This window comes from Ahaetulla prasina, chromosome 10 (assembly GCF_028640845.1).
Source record: "Ahaetulla prasina isolate Xishuangbanna chromosome 10, ASM2864084v1, whole genome shotgun sequence".
In the NCBI taxonomy this organism is placed as follows: Eukaryota; Metazoa; Chordata; class Lepidosauria; order Squamata; family Colubridae; genus Ahaetulla; species Ahaetulla prasina.
In genome coordinates this window covers 15,048,128-15,070,518 of record NC_080548.1, presented here as the reverse complement: position 1 = coordinate 15,070,518, position 22,391 = coordinate 15,048,128, and the positions used below count along the sequence as shown (strand labels likewise).

The following is a 22,391-nucleotide window of genomic DNA, read 5'->3' as shown; positions in this document are numbered from 1 at the left end:
TTGAGTAGGCTAAATAAGTTGTCCTAATATTTTCTACACATCCCCCTTACCCTTTTAAGACTGTTGAAGATTGAGCTTTTACATTGTGAACAATGAACTAGCAACTACTAAGGATCAGGATATTATATTCAAGGCAACTCTTCCCTGATTTTACAAACAAATCCTAGCCATTTATGTATTCAAATTTTAATTGTGCATTTATTTATGCTAAATAAATAATACATCTTTATGCCTTCGAAAATGAGTATTGTTTTAAAAGTATTTTTCCTAGAGAAACATCTGGATTACATCTGGTTGATATTAGGATGCCAAAAAAAAAAAATGGCTTATATGACCATTGAGAATGAAAACCCTCACAAACATCTTACCAAGATTTAATGTACATTTATTCTTAACACGTGGAACATATAGTATAAAGATTTCATACTGAATAAATGATATTCATTAAGCCAAAAAAGGAAAAAGGGAGGAATTTACATCAAGTTTTTAGCTACATCGTCTGAAATACAAATATGCAGAATTCATCACTGAAAAAATTTAATTGTGTTTCTTCATCAGGAACTTCAACTGAACCTAGAACTTTTTCACACCTCGATTAGAAAGGAAAAGAAACAAAAAAAAAAAAAACCAAAAAAAAAAAAAACCCCAGGAAAATAAAACTATAAGTTGATTGGCTGCTGAGACAGCAATGACTTTATACACAGACCTGTACAGCATCCTCCGGAGGCAAAAGAAATGGGGTGAGGGTGGGGAAAAGAGAGAGAAAGAGAAAGAAAGAAAGAAAGAAAGAAAGAAAGAAAGAAAGAAAGAAAGAAAGAAAGAAAGAAAGAAAGAAAGAGTTCTGGCAAGAGATTAAATAATTGGTGTCTCGCTTTTGCAGGTCATCAACTTGTTTAACTCGTCATACTATAAAGGGGTGGCAGGGAGAAGGGGAACAAAACTGCAAGGAATTTGAGGGCATGTGCAATGTACAACATCATATATATATATACACACCTGGCAGCTGTCAGGCTGCAGCTAAAGGTTAAAACCAGTTCTAAGAGGTGATCTCAGGGTTATTCATACAATCAAGGAGGAAGAGAGAAAGAGGTCAGGGTGTTGTAGGTTCACACATGATACTTTGGGGGAAAAGCCTTTTTTTCTCCTCAACATTAACTAAAAACATTTTTAAAAACTACAGTTTTGCTGCTGATCCAGCTTTTTTTTTTCTTCTTCAATGTGAGACATTATTACAGTATGTTTACAGTTTAAGGTGTACAGTACATGAAGTTCTACACTCTACTGCACAGGCCTCCATTGGACAAGGTCTGTTAACAACTGGTAGCTTCTTGGTTCCTGCAAGATTGTGAATGTACAACGATAAACCACACAAAGAGTTCAGCAGTCACTTTTTGTCCTTCAGAGTTTACCATTAAAAACAGTTATGAAAGTAGTGGCCTGTCGGTGCGTTAACAGGACAAAGTTTTTTTTCCCCCAAACTCACTGTAAACAACAGCAACTTTGGTTAAAATAAAAAAAGTCTCTTTTTTTTAAATGTAAGCAGAACTTTTGTCTCCTTGAACAGGGGGATTAGGATAGATCTGAAGGGCAGAGGTGAGGGCAGGGGGAATATCTTCCCCCCCCCCAAGGTAGAAGCAGGACAGCGCAGGGCAGACAGTGGATTCTGAGGTGGTTTTGCATAAATAAAGGGCAACAATCAGTTTCTAAGTCCTCCATTCACACACACACACACAGGGGGGTAATAGGCATCCCACGGCTGTCATGATTGGCCAATTAAAAACAGTACATCACAAATAACTTGTGAAACCAATGAGTTCATCAGAGGTGACACGGAGATGTCCAACAGCCGTGATTCGTATAACGTGAACTCCGAGTGGTTCTCGTCCACTTTGGCCAGGGCGAGCAGCGCCCGAGCTGCCCGACGCATCATGTCCACACTGGTCGGCTCAAAGGGAGGGTTCTGCATGTGCATCAAGCTGGCTTGGCTCTGCTGGAACTGAGTAGCTGCCAGGCTATCCTCCAAAAAGCCCAACAGATTGCCAATGCTGCCCTTCTGCACGGCAATAGCTCTAGCTGCCAAGCTGTCACCCTGTGCCAAATTGGCCAGTAGTACCACAGCCATCTCCCGACATACGGGATTCTTTCGGTCACTAAGAAAGCGCACCATGGTGCTGTAGAGTTTCTCCAAGCGACTAAAAGGTGGCGTTGCAAGGATCAAATCCACATTGTTGTCCTGGATGCTGAGTTTGCTGAGGGTTTCCAAAACCAGTCTCTGGGGGGAGAGGACAGCATTAGGCCCGAGGGTTGGAAAAGGGTCTTGGGCTTCTGCTGAAGGACACACTGCCCAATGGAGAAGTCCATCCAGTACAGGCAAACAGATGCTCTCTGGATATGGAGAAAGGTCCAACTGGCCAGAGATGTTGGCCAGCGTGACCAAAGTGTTTTCGCGCAGCATCTCCAGGCAGTCCCACCACCACTCCACTTTGTTGCAGCTCACTCCTTGGTCCTGCTCCTCTTCCTTCTCGTACGTCAGGGGTGCCTGTTTGCGTTCTGGGTGCTTATGGTGCAAGAGAATCAGTTTCCCGAGGATCAACAGCAGACCAGGATGTTTTGACATCTCAAAGTCATTGCCTGGCACAAACGACAAACTCCTGATGATGTTAGATACGCAGACGCAGCGTTTAGACAGCGAGTCCTGCCAGTCCAGGAGCGTGCAGAGGGGCGTTTCGTCTTTACTGTGAGGTTCATCCTCCAAGATTTTAATATTTCTGTGGCTCTGAGCTGGACTAATGCCAAATGGAAATTTGCCGCTTTCCTTTGTTACCTCCACAGTTTTGACCTCCTCTTCTTCTGCCAAGGAGCCTGGTCGGGCTGAAAGCATGTCATCCATAGTAGCTGTTATCCTTTTCTCGGGAGGGCCATCAGGTGGAGGGGACTCTCCCTCTCGGGTGACAGGGTTGCCCTCTGCTGCAGAGCGTTTTCTCAGAACAGAGTTGCAGGAAGCCCGTTTGTGAGTCAGCAGTAACTCCAATTTGCTTTCAAAGTGGGTCTGGATGTGTTCAGTGGTGTCTCCCCCACCAATCCGCCAGTGCAACAGTCCACTCTCAAATTCCTGTACCCGACCAAGCTTATCGGAATAATCTACCACGAATGGGTCATTCTTCTGCACTATCTTGACCGGAAGTTTATCAAATTTACTGACTAGCTTCTCCTCGTTGCTTTCTAGAGGTGCTGTGACTTTATTTGCAAAGGCAGCCTCTTCCTCCCCTTCCTCCTCCTCTTCCTCCACCTCGCAGCTAGAATTCTGTGGCTCTTCTTTCTCCACTCCTTCAGGAGAATTTGAAGATTGGCAACACTTTTCAGGATCCAACAGAGTTCTTTGCCCTGGATCACCCACTTCATATTCCTTCAGGATTCCAAAGATTTCAATGAGGCAACGTCGGAAATATTCCACCAATAGTTCCAACAATCCTGGCAGCTGGAAAACAAATAACACATCCGAGCAGGTTAAGAGTAGCACAATATAGACAAGTAAGTACAGAAATTTCAGACTGTTAGATGGGCCACCTAGACAACCCCCTTTTTATTACTACCATTTGAAAATATAAATTCCATTTTCCAGATGACTTTTCAATGCTTCTCTAATTTTCATGTACTTCTCTTTCACAAATGCATCCATTTTGTGGTGTTTACAACTCACTCAAAATTAAATCCCGTAGTGGGTCTTAATCCTGCCCCAGGTCAGAAAATCCTGTCCTTGCACATTCTGGTGACTTTGTGACTGGCTGTGCAACCCCCTCCACCCCCAAAAACTAGAAATTATAACCACAAAGGAATACCCCATGCCACAAGTCTGGCCCACTGTTGTTCTAAAGAAACTTAGCAGTCAGATGAATCCTCTTACACAGGGTTGCTGATAGTGTGAGTTGAGAATAATGAGCTAAATGCATCAAGAAATCAGGGTAAAGTAATTTCACACACTCAAGTTAAGCATGAAAAAACACAAAAGCCAGATCCTCTGAGTGATGGCTCAGAAAATAAATCAGGTAGTGTTCAATCTGCTTCAACTTACTTCTTGGGAGGTAAAATTAATCTTAAATTTATTTATCACATTTTTAAACTGTCCATCTCCCTCAAATAACGATTGTCACATACAGGAATATATTGCTGGAATATGTTGCTCCCTGATAATCTTAAGAACCAGCACCTAAAACGAGGGATATGTTTTGGTTATCTAAACATTTCCCCTTACAGTAGCAGAGCAGATAAACCTAAGTTAGTAGCACTCCGTAGAATTCAGTCTAGTTCTTATGAATGAACCGGGCTGAACTTCACTGGTTACTACTCTACAGTAAACTTTGTCTCATTTTTGTTATTCATTCAGAAGCGAATCAAATATCACAACAAATATTAGAGACTTAGAGTCAAGTGTTTTTTGTTATTTTTAGAAAATGGCAGATAAAGAATAATTTCCAAGGAGTTTGCTGGATCAATTGTGTTGAATCTATCATGGGGCAAACTTGTACAGTTCGTTTTGTGAGATGCATTTCAGAGAGTGAGAGCAATGTAACAAGTGGATAGGGATTCTAAGGTACTTCAAGTTCCTTTGTTCTGCAGACAGGACAGCTGAGTGTATGTTGCCTGATGTCTTTATATTCTCAGTGCGTTCTGAACCTAGTAGTTATGTTTTCAGAAGGCTGAGCTGCACTATAACCAGTATTTATAATGATGCCCTGAAAAGTTTGAACTCTCCTAACCTATATCAAGGCTAATTTGCTCATTGTTACTTTAATTTGCAGAATTTCTTTCTTTCTAGTTATTAAAAAGCAGCCAGAATGAAAAACTGTATCACAGTCTTCTTCCAAGTAGTGTCACTCAGAAGTAATGGATTGCAGTTCCTACATTTCCAAGCTAGCAAGATAGTTAACAATATGAGCTAGGAATTCTGGAATTGCAAAAAAAATCAAACAGAATTGATTGGGGGGGACGGGGACGGGACGGATAACTGAAATTTCTTACTTGTTTCAACTGCGAAGGCTAGAAATTCCATTTTATACCACTCTTAAAATGCTAAGTTTCATCCTGGCTGGATCTATGCTATGCTAGTGCATGATATATAACTTGCATTTGTAGCATGCTCTATAAATTCTGCTAATTATGGTTTATTCAACATACGTTTAAATAACCCATGTGTGCTAGAATGTAGTCAGGCAAGAGAGGTCAGAGGTCCTCCCCAAAGGTCAGAGAGACAAAGGAGTTTGGAATGTCTGGTAGGCAGGAAAAGGGCAAGATTGAACCCTTCCTAATAATCTATATATCTATAGCTATTGCAGATAATTGCTTTAGTATGGCAAGATACTGTTGTAGGCGAGCATCAATAAAGGAAGTATCTCCACACATTGTCCTTGGATTCTTGATACCATGGCTCTGTATGAAGCCAGTCAATGTTCAGAATGCACACTACACCCCCACCCACCCCCATGTAAGAGGCAGACTCCTGTATCAACTTTCCCATACCTTCTAATCTATTTTTTGACTTTTAAAGCCCTTTTATCAGAAGTTGTCAACCCACCTGGCTGAGGTTGAAGGTCATTATGCTGTTGTCATCATAGAGTAGGATGTTTATGGTATCTAAGGCCCACGTACTTTCAGCCAGTAACCCAGACTTTAGAGACATCATCACTCTCCATGCTTCAGGAGTTCCTGCAGTGTCCAAAACCGAATTTGATACTTATCAGTACCCGAAATAAAATGAAACTATACCAAACCCTGCTTTCCAACTTCTACAAGAAGCTAAAAGAATCTCACTTAATTGGCTAGACCAATCACACCTGTACGGATAGTCTTCATTTAGAAACCACAATTGGGGGGCAGCAGCTCGGTAATTAAACAAAGTGGTCACTAAAACTAAGCAAAACAGCAATGGTACTGTGACTTTCAAGTTTTCCTTTGCTTTATAGACTTGTGAGGGTTGCAAATGTTTTTTTATATATTTTAAAGTTTCGGGCTAATTATAATTAAGTTTTTTAATTTACATTTTAAATTGTACATTGTATTGTCTTTTTTACTTCTGCCTGTACACCGCCCTGAGTCCTTCGGGAGAAGGGCGGTATAAAAATCAAATAAAATAATAATAAATAATAAAATAAATGTGAAGACTGATCATAAAGTTACTTTTTCATCGCCATCATAACCGTGAACAGTCACTAAACAAAGACTACCTGTACTCACAAGGAATCTTGGTGAACTAATCCCAACATCCATCGAGACCTACTGGGATTCCCACAGCATGAATCTAGCCACGGTAGCCATGAACAACAGTTGTTCAATAGCCTGTCAGCTTTACTCATCCTTCCTTTGATAGAAGAGTCAGCATCGCTACTTGTAACCAGGAAACACCACTCGTAAGGATAAGCGACTCAATTACCGATATCTTTCATGGTCAGGCGCCGCCTCTGCTTCAGCACTGGTTGTGTAGCTTCCACTGAGCCAGGTGGGAAAGTGATGTCGCGTCGTATCATAGGAGGTTGGACAGCTGCTGGTGTTACGTGTGAGGCTGGAACAGGAGGCCCTGCCTTCTGCATCTTCATTCCCGAATGCAGGAATGGAGATTTACTTGGAGAGGTGCGGTTTTCCACCGGCCTGGGAAGAGGTGCTGGACTAGATACCTGAGGAATGTGATTCTGCATGCTGGGCTGGGCCTGGTAGTTAGGCTGGGGCGGCCTTGTCATTGGGGGCACAGGGGCAGAAGGACCATAAGGAGGCTGGCGGTTGCCATGAGAAGGCCACGGTCCCTCGTGGTTAACTCTCTGATCTGGATGTAGCATTTCTTCGGTTCGATTCACTCCATGATAGGCAGACCCTTGGGGCGCAGAGCCAGTGCTCTGCCGATTTGAAAAGCTGTAACCCATATCGTTACGCCCTTGCCACATGGTGCCCTGTTGTGGGCCTTCCGGAGTGGACTGTATTGGGCCACCTATCATTTGAGGAGGCATGCTTTGCTGCGTACTGGGAGCAGAGACCCTCTCTCTGCCAAACTGGAATGGGAACTGGTTCTGAGGCCCAGCGGCAGGCCGGCGATCTGCAGCAGAGTATGTATTCCCAGCATACTGGTTATACATTTCCTGCTGAGGGGAAGGTTGAGCTGTCTGGGGCTGGCTCGTTTGTTGTGTTTGTGCTGGAGGGAGTTGTTGCTGGGCTTGTCCTTGGCCTGTGCTATATGGTACGTTGTATAGCTCTCCTTCGTGTCTTTTGGCTGGTGGACCATAGTTGCCATCCATTGTTCTCTTGTAGTTCTGAGGGGGGAAAAATAAGAATCAGCTATCCATAAGCAGCTCTCAGTCCTATAGTACCAATCACAGCCTCCATAAGACAGTCTATGAATACTTTCATTCCTCCTAGAACAGGGGTCTGCAAACTTGGCTCTTTTAAGACTTGTGGACTTCAACTCCCAGAGTTCCTCAGCTTTGCTGGCTGAGGAACTCTGGGAGTTGAAGTCCACAAGTCTTAAAAGAGCCAAGTTTGCAGACCCCTGTCCTAGAAGAACATTCCAGTGAATCATATGATTATGTCAAGTGAGGATACTTGAAGGCCTCAACCTAGATTCTCTCTTTGGGCTAAAATGAACCATTCCTCGCAAAGGGGCACCTGGTTGTGAAATTCTCTATGAAGAATGAGAGGAGGTGTATGGGCTGAAGTGTTGGGCGTGACAAGTACTAGATTCCACGGAGACCATCCTAAGCATAAAGCCTCATTCTGTATCTACCGTATACACTGAAGTCTTTTGGGCTGAAGAGCTGACAAAATCCTTTAAACGTAAAAATACAGAAAGGCTGAACTCAAGGTGGCACCAAAGTATTTTTGAGATTTATATGGCTTCCTTTGCATATTGGGAGAGTTATAAAATCTCGAACACAATCTGAGAACTGGTTGCAAATTCTATGATTAAAGTATGCCGCTTGTTTTCAAAACCAGGATAGAAGCGTACTTGATCCACTCGGACGCTTGACAGCCTTGTCCTTATCCATGCGGCTCCAGACAAGACAAATAACTTATGGCAAGACAAATGTGTGTGGAATTATGGCAGAAATAAGAAAAATCTCCATGGCAAACAGGAAAAAAAACCTTTCAAACAAGAGCTCTGGTAGAAAGTTTTCAGTCTTCGTAATAAAGCATTCCCATGGGAAAGCCTTCTGAATAACTAAATCCTGGTTTAGTGGGACAGGCCAAGTTTGATGATCATAAATACCCCTGCATCCAAAGGACATATTTTAGATCACTGATTGCAAATCGGTACAAATGTCCGTTATGTATACTGCTAGCATGCAAAGAATTACTATAATGAGTCAAAGGTTCTTTGTTGAAGAATGCTACTGTTTTGTTTCCTGTCCATAGCATGAAACATGAAAGCTTCAATTAAGCCCTACAAATATTTCTCCTGCTTTTGACCTGAGGAAGCCTGGTCTTTGTGACACTAAGCCACAGTCTCTTTCACAAACAATACTGCCTTGCACTTCACGATTCCATATCAGATCACTATTAAGGCTCTCTTTTCAAACAAGCTTTGAAATTGCTGGGAGCTCACCTGCTGCTGTGGCTGATATAAGGTGGACTGTTGGCTAGGAAAGGGACTGCCAGAGGATGTACCTTGAGTAGGGAAGTGATTGCTAAAGGAATCATGCCTATACGGGGAAAAAAAGAACATTTTTTACATCTCCAGATATAGCAAATACTGTGTTTCCCCGAAAATAAGACCCTGTCTTACATTTTTTTGAACCCTGAAATAAGCGCTTGGCCTTATTTTCAGGGAGGTCTTATTACATTGGGGCGCATGGAGCAAAGACGGGACTCCTCTTGCCATCTTACCTGATTTCCAGCTGTCTCCCTAACCCTAACCAGAGGAAATGGCAGGGACCGGCTGTGCGTGCATTTAAATATTTTCAGAGAGGGTTTATTTTTGAGGAGGGCTTATTTTCGGGGGTGGGGTTGGGGTTATTTTAGTTCATATGCTCAAGAGCCCGATTGGGCTTATTACCAGGGGATGTCTTATTTTTGGGGAAACAGGGCAGTATGAAATCTACCACCTATAGAGAACAGGTATTAGAACTTACCGCTGCTGTGGTTGTTGAGAATAGCGGCTCGGAGAATACATTCCTGAATCTGGAGTGGAAGGCAAGATGTTGGGCTGGGGTGTTCCAGTTCCCAAGCTGGCTTCAGGTCCCATACCTGCTTCGGTTCTATAGCAAGACAACATCTACACTTACAAGAAATAATTTTAGCCCTCCTTTATGGAAGTTAAAGCCACAAGGAGAGCACTGCTACTAGAAATAAAATCTTATAAGCTACACAACTCTTGTTTACACCCAGATTTTGCTGTGTTGTGCAACTTTAGGGATAAGTTAACAAGTCGCTTGGATGTTGAATATATTAGGGGTTTTAAAGACCTTTTTTTAAAAGACTCTACATTTAAAAAGCTGGGGGAGTTCGTACTTGCTCTCTCAGGAAACAGGCAAAATAGTACCTGATCTTTTACAGCTTCTAGTCATATTAATGTAATAGTACTATCCTTCAAACCTTTATTTGCTTGTAATTCAGTCCTCTTACCATTTACTTACTTTTTACAAACACCTGCAAGGCTAATTCTCAGGTATACAAACATTGGAATTTGAAAGGCTTTCTTTCTTGTTGATGGTGGTGGAATTAAAATGAATAAACTTACCCCAAATAAGAACATCTGCTTAACTAAGAACTATGTAGCACAGCAAGGTAGAATCAATGCATTAGAGCAAATACTAACCTCACTCTTTCAAAATGGCTGTATGGATAATGTTGCCTCGGTCCCATAGCCATATTACTCATTCCTGGACCTGTAGCACGATTATAAGGATCTCCCATACCACTGTTGGGACCTTGCCCTGAGGACATAAAGGGATCACTTCCTAAAAGGAGAAAATGTAAACGATCAGCCTGCAAAATCCAAGACCCAAATGCAAGATGAATAAATAAGATGTTTTACTGGGCAGAGAATTAGGAGTTGGGTAAATCTCAGAGGTGTTTTCATTGCTTTAAGGACAGGGATGTCAAACTTGCGGCCCGTGGGTCGGATGCATCACGTGTTGGCCACGCCTACCCCCATTTTAGCGAAGGGGGAAAAGTCATGATACGTCACGTGACGCCACCGCGAGTTTGACATCCCTGCTTTAGGAGGCTCAAGCAGTTTTAATGGCTACATGAGTGGTGGAATTCAAATTTTTTTACGACCGGTTCTGTGGGCGTGGCAGGGGAAGGATACTGTAAAATGTCCATTCCCATCCCACTCTGGGGCCAGCCAGAGCTGATATTTGCCGGTTCTCCAAACTACTCAAAATTTCCCCTACCGGTTCTGCAGAATCTATCAGAACCTTCTAAATAGCACTCCTGGGCTACATGCTGGAGTATAGAAGACACCAATCACCTTTTCTCATACTGCCATATGGATCCTTATTTGGCTCATAGGACATGCGACTCATCATGTCGGAAGTATTCATGGTGGGCTGGTACCCTGGATTTGGAGTCATGGAGTTCCTTTTCTGGAAAGTAGGGTCACTGCCGTCGGGAAAGGCATCCTGAAGGCCTACTGAGTTACTCCTGATCCAACAAAAGGAGGAATATTTTAACTTAAAAGTTGAACGCCACTGCAACTAATTCACAATTCCATACTTTGGTACTCTATTACCAAGGCTGTAACCAGTTGCCAGCAGCTGTTACATTTGTTGGTATAGCAGCAGAAAGTGACTGGGGATTACCTGATGCTTTGCAAAGGTGCCATTTGACTATGCGGTGTAGATGCAGGAGTTGGGGGCTTCAAGTCTCCTCCTTCGGCCATGGAGCTACTAGTGGACTGAGGTGTCTGAGGACCTTGCATGGAGCCTGAACCCGCTGCAAGAAGAGAAGAGAGCCATCAACCACATGGTGATTTGAAGGCGTTATCCAAAACCCCAAACACAGTGGACATATTAATAGGAAAGAAGAGATTACATGCAATACAATTCTCTATGCAAGTTCATTCACAGCACCTTGGGATCAGGTACATTTTAACTGATTAAGAGATCAGGCATTCCTAATTTTAACTAGAAAACACACTGCTCAAAAATCTCATTGCGCACAGACCGTTACGTACAAGGAGAAATAACTTTTTAACAGTATCCACCAACAGGGCAATGAACATTATGATGGCCTTCTGCAAAAAAACCCAAAGAACCCACAAAATTTGCCCCAAATAAATCTATATGGCAACAAGACAAAAGAGACTCGAAGGGCTTTTCTTGATGCAAGACAATTTTTTTTAAAAAAAAGTCTTAAAAACTGGAGATAGCAAAGAACCAATCAGCTGGTGTCGTTCATCTACAGCCTCAAAGGTAGCTTGGCTGAGGTCTCTGTATTCCTAGCAGCCAGCCAGAGTCAAACTCTCAATTAAGATTTCCATTAGTTACCATTTCAACACTGATATCCCTTCGCCTAGCCTGGCAAGTTGATGAGTCATTTCAGCTTTTCATTAAAATCCTCTAGAGGTCATGTGCAGGTCATGTTTGTTTATGCCACACCTTCAGGGCACCCTCTCCCTCTGCTCCCTCCCAGTCTGGGGACCTCTCCGGAGAAGGCAGGGCAGCAGCGGAAGCCCAGCAGGGAGCTTCATTCATAACCCCTCCCCCACCCTCTCCCCATTCATTAGCCTTTCAGCTCCATTCCTTTCCCCTGGGAATCCAAGAAGCAAAAGTCTCAGCTGCATTCTAATACACTCACATCAGCAGGAAGAGGTTTCAAGGCATTCCCTGCCTCGCTGCCATTTGTTGTTCCTCCCCACCCCCTGCGGTCCCCCCCCCCTCCCGACTCACAAATTTACAAACCGCTGGAAGGGTGCCAATTCCACACGCTCTGCTCTGCACTCGAGTCTTAACTGGCTGCACTTCCCAAGGCGCATGGGGGCTATTCATTCATAACCAAAGCCAAAAAGGCTGAAAGTGGTGGCAGACTACAATAGCAATGCGCTCGGGCTACAGGAGTCCAGATGAGATAAACCCATGAGACAGAATTGATCTCCCTGCCGTAAAGGAGGCCAGTTTGGCATGTGCTAGAACAGGAGGTCTCCAACCTTGGCAACTTTAAGCCTGGAAGACTTCAACTCCCAGAATTCCCCAGCTTCTGGGAGTTGAAGTCCTCCAGGCTTAAAGTTGCCAAGGTTGGAGACCCCCCTGTGCTAGAATGATGCTTCCGTCACATAGCCCGACTCCGAATAGCCAAGTATTTTTCCCATACAAGGATGTTCTTTTGACATGTACTTCAGTGTACCAATCAGCTCTCCAGTAACGAAAGCATTCTCAGCCATGTATTAGCAGAAAATTATATGAACTAAAAGCACAATAGGGCTTCGCATGAAAGAGGCGTGCAGGCGTCAGGAAACTTGGTAATCAGCGCTCCATCTTTAAAACAGGCAGAATTATCCTGAATAAGAAATCATAGCTCAAGCGTTATCATAGAGTAAGAAATACATGTATAGTCACCCTGGCACACCCCCCCCCCCGAGTTGACACAAACGGATGAGAGGAATTTTTGCCTAACAATCCAGAAAGCCAACAGCAAAATAAGGTCACAAATGCTGGGCTGGATTGATTCAGCCAGGTGGATTCGTCAGCTCCCTTCTGAATACTGGACTATTTGGTTTTTAACTTTATCTTCAACTTAGCCTATGTAGAAACACTACAAGCATATAAATAGTATTGCTTAGCTGTAGATCTTTAATATACCGTCTTCAATTTTTACCGAAAGAATCACTCAAAATGCTTTGCACCACTCAAATACAGAACCAGAGCAAGATGGAATGGGAAAGGCATACACCCAAGGGGATAAAAATGTGAAGGACAGGTCATTTTGGGCTGAGATAACAAAGCTACTAGATATCCCTGAAATTGGACAAAGAAAGAATAGACTGTACCTACTGAAAATTATCAAGTATCGATGATCAATCATAGAATGCAGGATCCTTGGCTCAACATGTCCCCCCTCTCCCCCGGCGCGCCCTTCTTATGAATCTGTCCATTCAAGCCTTCACTTTTAGTCCATTCTTTTAGAATTTGGTCCTCCTAGCCCCACCCTATGTCCTTTATCTGGTGGACATTATTCCCTCACTTTCATCATTTCTTTCTCTATTATTAGGAACAGTTTTTGCTGGTCCACTGCTCAGATAATCAAGAACATTTCTCTTCTAAAGAAATCCCTTCGTGATAAAAGTAGAACTACTATTCCATCTCAGTTAATTTGGAAATACATTGGTTTCCCCCCAAAATCACTGCAATCACTAAAAGAAGACTCCACCATAGAAAATAATTCACTCTCACTACAGACACTGCCTGTTAACTCAGTTGAAGGCCAACATAATAAGCATGAAATAAACTACACACGCTGAAATAATTTTGTATTCAAATTAGGGGCTGACGATGAATGGCTTTACGTTAAATTCATCATTGTAACCCAGGAGATTCTGGGTTTTAAAATACAGGATGTCATATTCTACACATTATAACATAGCTGAAACTAATGGGAAAAATCTGTTGGATAACTTTGTCACCTGTTTCTACCTTAGTGTACAATTCCAATATGTCATTTCTTTTCCTACTTGAAAAGAGACACTTTATCTGAAGCAGGGATGTCAAACTCGATTTAATTACGGGCCGCATCAGGGTTGTGTTTGACCTTGGAGGGGTCTGGGGGGGGCGTGGCCAGCTCAACATCACTCATATTGGGGGTGCCTGTGGTAGCCACAGCGCTCTGCCAGCGAAAATGGAGCACGGGAGGGCCACGAGCGCAGTTTTCACTGGCAGAAGGTCATTGCAGCCAAAAATTGAGCTTGGAAAGGCTGCACGTTTTCATTGGCAAGAGGCACCACGGGCCGGTCTTTCATTGTTCCCGGGTCAGCCCCGCGGACCAGATTTAAGCACCCTGCGGGCCTTGAGTTTGACACCCATGGAAAGCTCTTTATCTAAAGTCTTAAAATGAAATCCATGAAAATAGCACGCACAGAGGTTTATATAATTCGTTTGAAAATGTTCCAATGGAAATTAGGATCCTTTGAGCAACTACAGTTTATTTACAGGTGCTGCCGTCTACTGGAAATTTATATGCTGTGGAACAGGCATAACTCAGTGGACTGTAGAAATCACCCTGACTCACCTGGAGATGGAGGCTGTATTTTGGTCTGTGATTTCTTGTTATCTGTTGCAAAGATGTCAGGGGGAGGGTCTTCACCTCGTTCAATCTTGCACTCGAAAGCATAGAGACACTGGATATACTGCTTCTTCAGAGAGCTCGCTGCACTGCTAGAGGTGCCCACGTTCAAATTGGTAGCTAACTCCCGCCATTTCTTGTTCTTGTTAACCTGCATAAAGCCAGAAGTGCCAAATAATTTTATTTTCCTCAAATCCAAATCTCACACCCTCTTCCTTCCTAAAGTGTACAATAAAAGCAATAAACAAGAGACGGCAATAAAGTTTTTTGGGAAGGAGAAGAGACAACATCCCTCTGGTAAAGGTAAAGGTTCTCCTCACACATATATGCTAGTCGTTTCCGACTGTAGGGGGCAGTGGTCATCTCTGTTTCAAAGCCGAAGAGCCAGCACTGTCCATGGTCGTGTGGCCGGCATGACTAAATGCCAAAGGCGCACGGAATGCTGTTACATTCCCACCAAAGGTGGTCCCTATTTTTTCTACTTGCGTTTTTTACGTGCTTTCAAACTGCTAGGTTGGCAGAAGCTGGAATAAGTAACAGGAGCTCACCCTGTTATGCGGCACTAGGGATTCGAACGGCTGAACTGCCGACCTTTCGATCGACAAGCTCAGCGTCTTAGCCACCGCATCCCTATCCCTCTGGTAGTTCAGCTTTACAATGGAATAAAAGGAAATCATTAGCGATTTAGCCACAATTTGTTGTGATGAAGTGGAAAGTAATTTTTTTATATATATTTCTTTTCTTTTTCTCAGCTGTATACTTCTTTTTTTCCTGTACCTTCTTTTATTTTTAATTCTTTTCCGTTTTCTTTTAGTTTGTACGGCGGCATCTTTTTAAATGGAAAAAGAAGGTTCAAGTGTCCACTCCAAGTATCCTTCTTAAACCCGCTACAAGGATATCCCGTTGTGCTTTACCCACCTGAGTCAGCCCTCCAATCTCCTTCACAGAAATGTAGAGTCGATACAGGTCTAAAGGTTTCCTTCCAACTGCTGGAAGATTGGTCATTCCCATTGCTTTCTCTTCCGCGAAGGCTAAATAACGATCTACCCACATCTTTCTCTCTGGCTCACCACCCAGCTCATATAATTTAGTAATCTTTTCATTTGTAGTGGTGGAGGAACTGGATTTCTAGGGAAAGAAGAAAGGAAGAGGCCAATTAGAAAAACGACACCACCGTTTAACGCACAATGAGAGGAAATCTAAATCTCCCGAGATCCTCTCACAAAGCAGAAAAAGTAGTAGTGTTCCATCATAGCACACATCTATTGCACTTAGTCAGCCAGCATAATGAAAAAGAGTATAGCAATAGCACATACACTTATATACCGCTTTATGGTGCTTTATACCCTCTCCAAGCGGTTTACAGAGTCAGCGTATTAACCTCAATCTGGGTCCTCATTTTATCAACCTCGGAAGGATGGAAGGCTGAGTCAACCTTGAGCCGCTTAGGATCAAACTGCTGGCAGTCAGCAAAATTAGCCTGCAATACTGCATTCTAGCCACTGCACCACCATGATATAAATTTAAAAGGGGGGAAATGATACAATTGATGTGTTTCAAAGGTACAAATAATCAAGTTATTGAAGCCTTAGAAGAAGAAAACACTAACGCAAAACAAGGAAGAGCCAATCCTATCTTATTGGAAGAAATTTCACAATCAAGGTACTGCTACTAAAAAGGACCTACTTCCAATATCATGTACAGACCAGCGGTGGGTTTCACATTTTGTGCTACCGGTTCGTCCTGCGCGCTCACACCTTCTGTGCATGCGCCCGGCCTCAAAACCATGCCTGAATAGGACGGCATAGAGCCGAGGCGATGGGCGGGACCCACCTGCGATCTTCGCTATCGGTTAGCCCGAACTGGTACAAACCGGCTCTATACCACCTCTGGTACAGACAGTCCCCAGATACAAATGAGACAGTCCCCAGATACAAATGTCTTTAAGTTAAATTAGTCAACACGGTGTTAACAGCAACATGATCCAGCTTAAAATGGCAGATGGCAGTTTCCTTCCTTGAGCTGATGAACCGCTGAAGCCATGCAATGTTTTTATGAGTGCCACAATGTTTTCATGTGCATGCAGTCATTATTTATTAAGTAGTTAACTCAATTTTTAATATAATAGGTTTTGTAGCAGTCTTTCATAAATTTGAGTTATCTGTAATTCAGATGTTCTCAACCCAGCAGCTGCCTGTAGCTTTTTTTAGGTAAAGAGACATTCAGTACCTTCCTTGTAAACCTGTTAAATTATCTGTTTACTCTGAATTAGAAGAAGTAGCTATCAGATTTCCTAATCATAAATTGGTTAGAACTTATATATAGACCAAAAGCAACATATGGAGTAAACTGAGCCCGTAAATATTTTTTTTCTTTGTTAACAGAACATTGTATTATCTGAAATGCGCTCAAAATCATTATGGAAATCTAAATAATATTTTCATTATGTAAAATACCCAATCCCACAAAAGAGGCATACCTCTGGGGAAAACCCTGTAAATGCTTTAATACTTCACTGAATTTAAGAAACGGCAACCAAAATAATACCTAAAACTTGTTGGAATTGTCATATTACGTTTATCTTGGGGGGGAAAATATATTCTTCTGAATGTTTTCCTATGCACAACCCAGAGTATTGCTTTTGAGGCATACAACCACACACCATCAAGAACAAGCAGTCTAAAGATTGCCACTTCCCATCTTTAGACATCCTTCTTAAGAAGAGGTACAACTTTGTACAGCTTTGGTCGCTTTGGTGGATGATCTCTGGAGGGCTCGGGACAGGGGTTATTCCTCTGCCCTGGTCCTATTAGACCTCTCAGCGGCGTTCGATACCATCGACCATGGTATCTTGCTGCGCCGGTTGGGGGGATTGGGAGTGGGAGGCACCGTATATCGGTGGTTCTCCTCCTATCTCTCTGACCGGTCGCAGACGGTGTTGACAGGGGGGCAGAGGTCGACCGCGAGGGGCCTCACTTGTGGGGTCCCTCAGGAGTCGATTCTCTCGCCCCTTCTGTTCAACATCTACATGAAACCGTTGGGTGAGATCATCAGTGGTTTCGGGGTGAGATACCAGCAGTACGCTGATGACACTCAGTTGTACTTTTCCACCCCTGACCACCCCAATGAAGTTGTTGAAGTGCTGTCCCGGTGTTTGGAGGCCGACGGGTCTGGATGGGGAGAAACAGGCTCAAGCTTAATCCTCCAAGACGGAGTGGCTGTGGATGCGGCACCCGATTCAGTCAGCTGCAGCCGCTGGCTGTTGGTGGCGAGTTATTGGCCCCAAAGGATAGGGTGCGCAACTTAGGTGTCCTCCTGGACGATCGGCTGTCGCTTGAAGATCATTTGACGGCCGTCTCCAGGGGGCCTTCCACCAGGTTCGCCTGGTTCGCAGTTGCGCCTTCCTTGATCGGGATGCCTTATGCACGGTCACTCATGCGCTCGTTACCTCTCGCTTGGATTACTGTAATGCTCTCTACATGGGGCTCCCTTGAAGTGCGCTCGGAGGCTTCAGTTAGTCCAGAATGCAGCTGCGCGGGTTATAGAGGAGCTACACGTAGCTCCCATGTAACACCGATCCTGCGCAGGCTGCACTGGCTGCCTGTGGCTTTCCGAGTGCACTTTAAGGTGTTGGTTATGACCTTTAAAGCGCCCATGGCTTAGGACCTGGGTACTTACGGGACCGCCTGCTGCTACCACATGCCTCCCACCGACCCGTGCGCTCCCATAGAGGGACTTCTCAGGTGCCGTCCGCCAAACAATGCCGGCTGGCGGCCCCAGGAAGGGCCTTCTGTGGGGCACCCATACTCTGGAATGAGCTTCCCCGGGTTTCGTCAAATACCCGACCTCCGGACATTTCGTCGCGAACTAAAAACACATCTTTTTATCCGCGCGGGGCTGGCTTAAATTAGTTTTAAGGGAAATTTTATTAATTTTAAATGGGGTTTTTAGTATGGAAAATTTTAATTTCAGGCTAATTTAATAAGTTTTTAAATGGTATTTTAATTTGTATATTGTGTTGTTCTTACTTTTGCCTGTACACCGCCCTGAGTCCTTCGGGAGAAGGGCGGTATAAAAATTAAATAAAATAAATAAATAAATAAATAAACTGTGAAGCTAAGCTCTAGCCGGACATACCTGCCTAACACAATGGTCATTTTTATGCAACAGGAAGGTTTTCTCTTTCCCCAATTCATTTTGGGCAATTAATGATTCTGCATTTATACAAACTGGTTTGTTTTTCGGGGCTTTTCTATTCAGTTTGAGGAGCTTCTTTCCTGCTTTGTTGACAATTCAAAATGCTCTGCATTTTCTTTCATTATGCCAGCAGCTGGTGGTACCCGCTTTATCCACCAGCTTATTTTTTTATTTGCTTTTTAATATATTATCTTGAGGATCTGTAAGAATCTGAATATGATGGCAAGGTAATAAAGCTTGTGAAAAGTTTTTTTTTAAACTTCAATAAAATAGCATCTGTATAAATGAGCATTTAAAATAAACATAGAAACAAATCTAGAGAATCTATGCTTCAGAACACATCTAAGTAACATGGCTCTGAAAAAGTAAAGCCAATTTCGAAAACATAAGGCAAATTCTCCAACGTTTGTAAATGAGGAGCACCCTGGGAACTTTGAGAAAATGGTATGAGTACTCTCACAATATGGCTGCCACGGGGAGGGAAATTTCTGCATTCACAAAATGGATGCCAAGTAGAGAAAGACATAGCATCATCTGACCACAAGGCAAACTAGTAAAGGTACTCCATTCTACTCAAAAGAAACCCTAAAGTTCTGTTCAAGTCAAGGGATCTCTTTCCAAGCCACAGGATACTTCACATTATCTACTTTATCTTTTTCCAGGCATGCTTCCCCCCTGCGCCCAAAAAAGAATTGCACCTCCCTAACATTTTTAGTCTCTACATTTTTAGAAATTAATATTTGATGCTCGGGTTTTGGTTTTTTTTTAACAAGCCAATTTTCCGTTTAATTTTAATTAACGATATTTAATAGGTTTTCACCTAAATTTCTGAAGTCTAATTTTACATTAATCTTGAATTGTTTTCATTAACTAATGTTATTTTTAAAACTTTACAATCTCAGTTAATGCTGAGACAGTTTTCTAGTCTTCTCTTATTAATATTATGGCTAATCTGTCCTTCATACCAGGGATTGAGTTGTTAATCTCACAGAGAAGCTAAGCTGCCACTGATATCCTGAAAAATTTCCTATGGAAACTAGACAACCCCAAAAGCCATTTTATTGCCTTCACAAAAATTAGAATGTGGTCGCTAAGACACACTGAATAAGAATGATGTAATGTCAAGAGGAAATATGGTTGTCGGGCAGACCAGAACACTTCAGTCCCGTTCACACTGTATGGATGTGCCGCAACTTGCAATGGAGGCAAACCTCTCGTCAAATCAAGGCATCTCCCTTCCAGGCTGCTACAGATGAACCTTTAAATCCCGGCTGTGAATTAACCACAGAATGCCATGTTTCTCCTCTCTTGACATCCAATCCCCTTTTCTTGCCTTAAATAAGAAAGGCTAACCAGGACTATCAGGAATCTGAGTTTTGAAATGATGTATCCTTTCGGTTTCATAGCCCTGCCAACACTAAATTAGGTCCAATTAACAAGGCTGATACTGAAAGAGGCACAAGAAATGGGAGTTTTGAAGAATAACCCCACTGTTAATGAAGCTCTAAGTTCCAAGTTGTTGAGTAATATTTTAAGCAAAGCTAGATTATCAGTTATAAAGGATATCCTAATCAAGAACTCCTTTGAATTCCCAACTTGGAAATAACTATTTCATGTGCCCTTAAAAACCTAATTTGTCTCATTGAGAGACAAGTCGTTTTTATTTAAAATCAGTTTGGTTTGTTGCTTTTTTTACCTTTGACTTGGATTCAGCTTTTGGTGTTCCATCTGCTTTATTGTTCATTTTTGCTGCAGGGGTTAATTTAACATCTCCAAGTCCCATCATTTCAGGACTTGCAGCCATCCCTAAAGAGAATCAAGACATCAACATAATCATGTTTATTGGTGGATCATCACAAAATCCAGAACACTTGAGAAGTGACCGAGTAATATGCCTTACCTGCAGAATTGTTGGCCATATTCCCACCCATTTGATATGGCGGACCCTGGGGATTCAGCATGCCAGCCATGCTATTAATTCCTTGGCTATAGGGAGGACCAGTTCCCATCATTGCTCCTTGGTTAATGTGAGGGTAACCAGATGGCCTAAAAGCAACATGACTTGATTATGTACTATACGGAACAACATTCTTTTATTAATTAACATTGGATGGGGAGAAATGAATCCCTGCAGAGCCTTGACAGTCACTGATAGAAAATTTTTATTGTTATCTCTCCTGCCAAAAGATCTCCAGGAAAGAAGGACATTTATGCGCGAAGAATCATCAGGAAAATTGTGAACTCTCCTGTGATATATTTATTGCACAAATGCTGATAAAGCCACAGACAAGAGTCTGGAGTCATTTGCCTTGCCTCAGCTATCCAATGTCCCCATCCAAAACTACTATTCCTTAATTAACAGAAACTGCTGAAGAAGAACACCTTGACACACACTCTTCATCAAATTTCTGCAGTCTTCAGTTCTGAAAATATCAGGTATTTCACTCTATCCCCTTTCATACCCAAACTTCATTTTTAAAATAGAGCAGCTAACATGCCTTAGCCAGATTTACAGATTATATATATTACAATACAAAATTCAAGAAACATTGCTTTAGAACAGGGGTCCGCAACCTATTTGTAACTGGGCCGTGTGAGTGGTGGGCTGGTGCATGTGTGCACTCGCAGCTCCACTCACGCTCATGGCGGACAGCAGCACTCGTGCCCATCACTCACACAAATGAACTGGTGTGCATGCACGCACACAAGCGCCTGCCCCTCACACAAAACCATCCCCTCCTCCTCCCGCCCTGTGCTGGACCGCCAACCTGGAAAGGTTGAGGGACGCTGCTTTAGAAAGATTATCACCCAGGAAAGAAGATTTCAACCTAGCCCTCGCATCCTTACCTATTCTGGATTGAATTGACAGCAGCAGCATGCATAGCCGCAGCAGCGGCTTCTTGTGCTTTCCTACCACCTGGTGGAGGACACATCCCACTTCCTACTTGGGGAGGCATGGTGGTCATGTTGGGTCCATAAGGCCTATTGCCCATGGCAGCGTGACTCAGTCCTCTCCCTGATGGAAGTCCAGGGTAGGGTGGTATACCGGTTTGACCATGGATCTGATTCCCTGCTCCCATTGGGTTCATGGTTCCTCCCATTCCTGGGCTGGGGTAATTTGCATTGGGCATCGCATTGTAGTTTGGCTGCCTGGGATAACCACCTGGGGAGAAAAATAAAGCACTGAATAACCTGCCAGTAAATCTGCTGTGTCTATCTGTACATTAAAGGCATAGAGAGAGAGGGAGGGGGGATTTTGGCACTCCAAAAATAGATGTTCAAGTTACTGATTGTAATTCGTATCAGCTCTCTCTGGAAAGAGATCATCGAAATGAGAAAAACATTTTTCTGTGAATCTTTTCACCCAAGATCTGTGGACTCCACTAAGGCCCAGTGTCCAAGGCTGAAATAAAAATAAGGTCTAACAGTTCAGATGACTACAACCACCACACTGAAACTAATTATACTGATCAGACAAGTGTTATTTCCTGATGTTCACATATGCTCTATTTTTAACTAAAGGGCTTGCTGAAGAAGTCACAATTACTACCCACATTGGAGGAATGGCTGGTGAAGATGACAGGATTAGCAGAGATGGCAAAGTTGATTTTTCTGATCAGATAAGGCAATAAGTACAACCTAGAAACCCCTTAAGTCAGGGGTCTCCAACCTTGGCAACTTTAAGCCTGGTGGACTTCAACTCCCAGAATTCCCAGCATTGCTGGCTGGGGGATTCTGGGAGTTGAAGTCCACCAGGCTTAAAGTTGCCAAGGTTGGAGATCCCTGCCTTATATACTTGCTGCTGGAGAAAGAAAAAAAAATGAACTTAAGATTGATGGGTTTGATGATTAGAAAGGGTAAACTATGGGAAAAAAGAAAATTGTGTTGTAACCTTAGAAAGGGTAAAATATAAATGCACCTGGAACTGTTTTTAA

At 42.9% G+C, this 22,391-nt stretch overlaps 1 protein-coding gene across 2 annotated transcripts in view; it reads right to left on the bottom strand.

Annotated features, from left to right (window-relative positions):
* Window positions 1-368: 368 nt before the first annotated feature.
* ARID1A (AT-rich interaction domain 1A) overlaps window positions 369-22,391 on the bottom strand; it is a 91,275-nt gene continuing 69,252 nt past the window's right edge. Inside the window, exons 8-20 of one of the 2 annotated variants that reach the window (XM_058195260.1) lie at window positions 21,304-21,619; window positions 20,357-20,502; window positions 20,153-20,262; window positions 15,178-15,387; window positions 14,206-14,410; window positions 10,785-10,917; window positions 10,454-10,626; window positions 9,797-9,938; window positions 9,111-9,236; window positions 8,585-8,681; window positions 6,428-7,295; window positions 5,573-5,703; window positions 369-3,478 (exon numbers count right to left, since the gene is read on the bottom strand). In XM_058195260.1, the coding sequence (XP_058051243.1) occupies window positions 1,760-3,478; window positions 5,573-5,703; window positions 6,428-7,295; window positions 8,585-8,681; window positions 9,111-9,236; window positions 9,797-9,938; window positions 10,454-10,626; window positions 10,785-10,917; window positions 14,206-14,410; window positions 15,178-15,387; window positions 20,153-20,262; window positions 20,357-20,502; window positions 21,304-21,619 (4,376 nt within the window). In that variant the 3' untranslated portion in view covers window positions 369-1,759. The remainder of the gene's footprint in view (window positions 3,479-5,572; window positions 5,704-6,427; window positions 7,296-8,584; window positions 8,682-9,110; window positions 9,237-9,796; window positions 9,939-10,453; window positions 10,627-10,784; window positions 10,918-14,205; window positions 14,411-15,177; window positions 15,388-20,152; window positions 20,263-20,356; window positions 20,503-21,303; window positions 21,620-22,391) is intronic. The other variant, XM_058195261.1, reaches the window with a different exon arrangement.